Consider the following 7295-nt stretch of genomic DNA (forward strand, 5'->3'; position numbering starts at 1 on the left):
AGTTTTCTAAACTTTAGGGAGGAGAGTTTGATCACTGTGGTGTGAATGTTTCAGATTACTGAAACCCTTCCAGGGGCGGCGTTTTAACATTACATCTTGGAAGCTTTGGGTACTAGATCATTGTTGGCCACTCTTAACATTATACCAATTTGACATCCACCAGACACTTACAAGCTTTCTTCAGGGAGCTATAGTTACATGAACTACTTTAAGTCAGGTTCATGTACCTTAATTGGATCCTGAAATCATACATCACACATGGGTCCACTCAGTAAGCATACCATACACTGTGAGTGAGTTGCCAGCATGTTTTGAGCATCTTCTCTGTTTGAAATGTTGCACTGGGTGATGCCTGCCACTAAGGGCTAGTTACTGTGAAGTGCCCCAAATGTTCAAACTGCTTAATCTGAGAAAAATGCCCCTTCACATGCTCTAAGTACCGCTCTAATCCTGCTGCGTGCATTCTCCTAGGTGGATACTCCATCATCATGTGTATATGAAGAGATTTTGCTTTTTAAGTTCCAGGGGCTGGTACCACCATTGATGCTAGTGTAGGCAAACCACCACTTAAAAAACAATTACATATTATTATTGTGCATGTACGACATGTATATAGGATAGGGCAATGTTTTCTGTGTCCTGATCTTGATTATTACCCCTAGCACACGTAGAAACAGACTGTTCCACCCTGTTACTTATAATTATTTGAAGGTAAAGTGAACATTGAGTAATTTCTAGAAAGACTGTATTATGAGAATGACATTTTAAACAAACAAACAAAAATCTAATTGTTTAATTTTTTTATTACATTTATTTAGAGATGTATGTGTGGTTGCATGCTTGCTACTGAGCACACACAAGGTCAGAGGACTAGTTGTTGGAGTCTTTTCTTTCTTTTCACCACGTGGGTCCCAGGGACTAAACTCAGGACCTCAGGCTTGGGAGCAGATGTCTTTAGCCATTGAACCATCTCACCAGCCCCTAACTGGTGAGGGTACCAATAACCTTAATGGGCACTTTCTATAGACTAGTGAGACTGAAATTCTCATCATTTGATATTTAAAATGGTTATTACATGTGTCTTCTAGCCCACCCCCCTTTTTCCTTATCAACTGAATTCCTTTAGTGTTTGTAGAACACCTCAAAGACTGCCTCTCAGGAGGGCACTTGCAGGAATGCCTTGTAAGTGTAGTGCTAGTCACTAGGGACTACATGGATCTACAACGGCTTTTCTTTCTTGACAAAATACTTTTCTGAGAATCTCTTAGAAGTAAGAGACGCTTCTATGTATGAGTTGAGCAGACCTGAGCTCAGAAGAGGAGGCCAAAGGTTCTGGCAGAATACTAACTGCTGTTGACAAACAGGTTGGACCTGGTGGCATGAGGAAGTCAGTGTGGACAAACTAAGGTGATGAGGTACCAAATAGTAACAGAAGGGTGTGTGCCTGCCTCATTCCCACTGTCTGCTGCTCACAATGTTCTCAGCTCCAATCTCGAGCCTGCTTACAGCCAGTTAAAAAGACTTGCATTTATTTATTTATTTTTTGCTTTATCTATAACCTTTCATCCCCTGTATTGCTTTTCTTCTGTTTATTCAATCCCAATCTTAAAGCAAGGCCAAAGTTGAGCAATGCCCCTGAACTATATACTTTGTAAATAAATGAAGGGAAAATGTAAATGATTTCTCCTTTTATTAAAATAAAAACCACTACTTTTTGGGAAGGGGTGGTCATTTCTAGTTTGAAAGATTATGACTCTGGCTGGAGAGATGGCTCAGTGGTTAGGAACACTAGCTGCTCTTCCAGAGGTCCTGAGTTCAATTCCCAGTAACCATGTGGTGGCTCACAACCACTTCTAATGGGATCTGGTGCCCTCTTCTGGCATGGAGGGGGAACATGCAGATAGAGTATATGTATGCATATATAATAAAGTAAATCTTTTAAAAAAAAAAGATTATGACTCTCTCCAGGGACAATGTATTTTAGAAATGTATTCTAATATATCAACAGAAAGAAGCTGTACTCGATCTTAAATTCAGTTCCCCATGAGGAAAGGCATTTTTCTGGCTCCTGAGAGATTATTCTGAGTTTTGTCTTTCAGTTTTTTCATATTAAAGCAAAGATGCAATTCTCAGCTGTTTGTTCTAACAGCAATGAGCTACAATGGGGGTCACTCAGCAGAACCAAAGACACTCTTCTCCCGAGAGGTCTTTTAAAGTGCTGGAATTAAGAACAACTCTTTTTTTTTTTTTGGTTTCTGGTTTCTACAGCTGCCCGCAGCCTGTTTACCACCCCACCTTGGTCTTCTATGTTAAAAAACTACTACCAGACCTTTCCCCTGTGACTAATCACCTGACAGCTTTGGGATCATGACTGGCTGCATGCCCTGTGTACCCACCTGTTAGCCAATCTCTTTTTATGTGATTGAGAGGACAGCAGAGGGGAAGGTCCTAAACAAAATGAGCCGTGACAACTAACATCAAACCAACTTTTGCTTTCACCAACAGAGACAGACAGACAGATGATAAAAGCAAAACAACTTCAGCCCAAACTTAAGTTCTGATTGTGGTTCATTTCCTAAAGAATCCTTTCTCTGGGAAGGTCTGGGCAGACCCAGTTCTAGGACCCGGCATCTGCTGCTATTGGCTTCTCTACTCACCGGATTGCTGCTTCAGCTGCTCTTTTTGGATTGCTGCAAACTGCTTGGCATCAGCCAGGGAGCCAAAAAGAGCAGCAAAGGGGTTACTTGAGATGTTGTTGTTGTTCTCCTGGTCTGTCATTTCACTTTAAGGTATCCTCCATCCAGCCCTAGGGGAGCGGCTATGCAAAGAACAGGAATTAGGCTCAGAAGGGCAGATGACACCATCACTGTAATATCCCCACCATTGTTCCTTTTCCCATCCTTGAATACTATGCTTTGGAATGACACATGCCAATTCCTGTCCCCAAACTCAAGACATTACTGATTGGCTGCTATGTTTCCATTTCCTATACCCTGAACAGGATAAAAAAAAAAAAAAAAGGACTACTGCAATTTCCCATTAAATGTAGCACTGTGACATGACAAAAATTCTGGATTTCCCATAAATTTTTAAGCTGGCAGATTAACTTTCATTCACATGGCAAGAACAAGGTGGCACCTGCTCAGCCTGCTATAACTCAGGGTTGAAGATGGGCATTCCTGAGCTGCACAGAAACTCAATGATGATGATTTCTCTTCCTCCCCTGCTCCTCCTCCTTCTTCTTCTTCCTCTTTCCTCCCTCCTCTTTCTCCCTTTTCTTCTCTTTTTTAAAAGGCAGGTTTTCATATTATGTACGTGGGCCACAAATTTACTATGTGGATGGGGAGGGCCTTGAACTCCTAATCCTTCTGCCTCCACCTAAGTGCTAGGATTACAAACATGCACTACCTATGCCTGACTTGATACTCAGATTTGGAATACTGAATCAAGGCCAGAATCCGATTAGCTGTTAGGTTTGTGGGTCTTTCATTCATATTAAGTTACCTAACTCTACATATAGATTTAAAACTACAGATCTGGGACTGGAGAGATGACTCAGTGACTAACAGCACTGGCTATTCTTCTAGAAGCCTCAGGTTCAGTTCCCAGCATCCACACTGCAGCTCATTACTGTCAGTAACTCCAATCCCAGGCATCTGATGCTCTCTTCTGGCCTCCACAGGCACCAGACAAGCACATGGTACACAGGCATATATGCAGGCAAAACACCATACACATAAAATGTAAATAGTTAGTACAGTTAAAATGGGACAGGATTTCATCACATAGCTTAGGCTGGCCTCAAACTTACCATGCTCCTGCCTCGGCCTCTGGAGTCCTAGAATCACTGGAGTGTATTACCACTGTATGGTCTTCCCAAGGCTGGCCTGAATTTGTGAATCTTCAGTTCATTCCTTATAGAATCACACTTACAAAAACTAATACAAGTTGGAAAAGCTACCCATAATTACTGGAGGAAGGGAGTTTATATCACTTCTTGGCACTTCTGAGATATTTCCATCAGATGCTTTGTGGCCTCTGCTATTTTTTCCTGCATAAGAGCTAAAAGCTAACTAGCCAGTGACAGCCAGCCAGGCCAGGTTCCTCTCAGGATGGTGTAGGGCTTTCCTACTTTAGGGAAACCATCTGTTAGATGCTGCTTTATTTTTCTTTCTTTTTTGCTACATATATTTAATTGCATTTAATAAAAATTATCATATTTTATGTTGGAATTAACAGTTCTTGAGAGGACTTTCGCCTATGCAACCAGAGGGTAAGTTTAATTTGCCCTTGAGTCACGTGATGCCATCCTGAACTGTTTCACTGTTGGCAAGCTACCGCTGTTCTCCCTACCCCAAGGTATCCTGAGGAATCTAGAAGATGGCAGAAGTATAGTGAATCCTTGTTATTTTGGCTTTGGAATATCATCACATTTTTCCTCAATATGATACACTTAGTTTTTCTCTGAGTACCAATTCCAGTTAAAACATATGTCCACATGTGTTGATCTCTCATCTATGAGCTCCAGGAAGGGGCAGAGAGGACAAAGTGACGGATCCAAGAGTGGGCAAAAACTCTATCAAGGCTTATGGGAACCAGTGAACAGTGTCTTTGGGCTGACTCTATATAGAAGGGAACTCTTTTTCTTTGGTTGCTAGATTAGCAAAGCACAAGCCTAGAGTTGCCATCTTTACACCATCTATAAAATTCCTACCCCCAAATTAAGCAACCATACAGGAAAACAGAATTTTCTAGATTTTTCAGTTATAAAAGTCAACAATAAAAGTTTGTAGCACACATGTATCTAGGCAAATTCCATAACTACATGAGCCAATGTGATGTGTATGCGTGATATAAGTGTGTAGCATACATGTATGCAGGCAAATTCCATAACTACATGAGCCACTGTGAATTCTGTATACATATACATATGTGTAAAGTGATATAAGCGTGTGGCACACATGTGTACAGACAAAGTCTGAAACTACATGAGCCAGTGTGAAGTGTGTATGCGTGTGTGATATAGGTGTGTGGCATACATGTATGCAAGTATGGAGGCTGACGGAGAGGGTTAGGATCTCACTCTGTTACTCTCCTTATTCCCTTGAGACAGGGTCTTACTGAATCTGGAGCAAAGATGACAGCCAGTTAGTACTACCAATACTCCTGTCTCTACTATAGTGCTAGGGTTACAGGTATACCTGTGGACGCATCTAGCTCTTTATGTAGGCGTTGAGGATTTGAACTCAGGTCTTGTTTGTGCATCAATAGCTCTTACTCACCAAGTCATCTCCAGGCCCCCCCTTTTTTTCCTTCCTAAAGTAGAGTGTTACTGTGTAGCCCAGGATGTCCTTGAATGTACAGTGATTTTTCTGCCTCAGTCTCCAAGTGATTATAGGCATGTATCACACACAATGCCTGGCTTGAGTTATTTTATATTTTTAAAAATACGACTGAATGATCCAGGTCAGATAGGAGACAATGATCTGCATCATATATATATAAAAAGAAAGCTGAAAGCCAGGAACACAGAACATAGGACACAGATTCTCAAAACTACCAAGAGAGAGGGTTTAGCACCACAAATGGCATTATTTCCTTCTTAATTCTATACTCTTCCATTATACACACAAGCTAACTTTCTATTACGCCTTTTCCCTGCTTATAATGGAATTTTAAAACTCCTACAGAGCACTCCTGGCAGATCAACTTTGCTAGCCTCTAGGACCCTTGAGTATAAGTTCATATCTGATTATTCTTTCTTCTGTGTCTGCAACTATCCTCCAAACCACAACGTTTAAGCAAATGCTCACGGGTGTGTGTGTGTGTGTGTGTGTGTGTGTGTGTGTGTGTCTCAGTCTTCCAAGTGATTACTCCTGAGCTGCATGTAACCACACCATTACTCGGGATCTACTTCAAAGTACAGACTTATTACATCTGGAGATGCAGCAGCAGGTCAAGCTCCCAGGCCAGACACTGTGGCTCTTCAGGACCTAAGCATGCGTAGAACAAAGAATGAAAATAAGTCTGTTATCACCTCAAATGCTGCCCTAGTCAGCTTTAACATTCAACTTGACACAGCCTAGAGTCATCTGAGGGGAAGCCTGGATTGACAGATTGCCCACATCAGACATTTCTTTGGGAGAACTGTCTTGACTGGCTAGCTAATGGGGCTGGAGAGATGGCTCAGTGGTTAAGAGCACTGACTGCTCTTCCAGAGGTCCTGAGTTCAATTCCCAGCAACCACATGGTGCCTTACAATCTCTTCTGGTGTGTCTGAAGACAGTGACAATGTACTCATATATATAAAATAAGTAAATAAATCTTTTTTACAAAAGCAAGCAAGCAAGCAAACATGCAGGCAGGCAGGCAGGCAGGCAAGCAAGCAAGCTAAGCACCAGCCAGCAAGCAGCATCCCTCCATAAGTTGTGCTTCAAGGTCTTGCTTGAGTTCTTGCCCTGACTTGCCTTGGTGATGGCCTATGACCTACAAGTACACAAATAATTCTTTTCCTCCTTTGAGTTCCTTTTGGTCAGAGTGGTTTATAATGACAACAAAAAGAAGACTAGAAAGAACGTTACAACAAAAGGTTTTGCCTACCCCAGTGAAGTCATCGTTCTCATATCTACTTAAATCGGTACAGAGCACTGCCTTCTTTAGAAGCAAGGCTAAATCCTATGACAACTTACAGGAAAAACAAGGGCTGACCAATCACCTGTCGAGAACCTCAGTGGAGAGTCCAGGCTAGACTTAGTCATTGAACTTACACATGAAAATAAAAGTACCTAGAAAGAAAATAAAGATCTGCTGAAATGGATCCTTGATATCTGGTTTGGCTTAATACTTACTCTACCTATTTTAAATTTCCCAGCTTGAGTAGAGTGGTGCATACCTGTAATCCTTGCATTTGGGAAGTGGAAACAGGAGGATCTTGATGTCAAGGCCAGCCTGGGCTACACAGTGAGACCCTGACTCAGAAATAAGTACGTAAGGGGTTAAAGAAATGGCTCTATCAGAGGACCAGAGTCTGGATCCCAAACCTAAAAACAGGGCAGCTCACAAATGCCTGCAACTCTAACTCCAAGGGGCCTGACAAGCCCTTCTGCTTCCTGTGGGCATCCACACACTCTTGCAGATATACATCCATAAATAAATAAAAAGAGAAAGAGAGGGGGAGAAAAAGAGGGAGGGGAAAAAGAGAGAGAGGGAGAGAGGGAGGGAGGCAGAGAGAGAGGGAGAGGGAGAGGGGGGAGAGACTGAGGGACAGGGAAGGGGGAGGGAGAGGGAGAGGGGGA

General features: G+C 42.1%; 1 protein-coding gene across 5 annotated transcripts in view; it reads right to left on the reverse strand.

The window, feature by feature from the left end:
• Positions 1–7295, reverse strand: part of Ube4a (ubiquitination factor E4A) — a 38546-nt gene that overhangs the window by 29299 nt on the left and 1952 nt on the right. For 2 of the 5 annotated variants that reach the window (XM_031346295.1, XM_031346291.1), the window contains exon 2: positions 2658–2818. In XM_031346295.1, coding sequence (XP_031202155.1) covers positions 2658–2778 — 121 coding nt within the window. In that variant the 5' untranslated portion in view covers positions 2779–2818. Of the gene's footprint in view, positions 1–2657; positions 2819–3811; positions 3894–6689; positions 6786–7295 lie in introns of those variants that run through there. The other 3 variants (XM_031346294.1, XM_031346292.1, XM_031346293.1) reach the window with 3 other exon arrangements.

Source organism: Mastomys coucha, unplaced genomic scaffold, assembly GCF_008632895.1.
Source record: "Mastomys coucha isolate ucsf_1 unplaced genomic scaffold, UCSF_Mcou_1 pScaffold23, whole genome shotgun sequence".
Classification (NCBI taxonomy): Eukaryota; Metazoa; Chordata; class Mammalia; order Rodentia; family Muridae; genus Mastomys; species Mastomys coucha.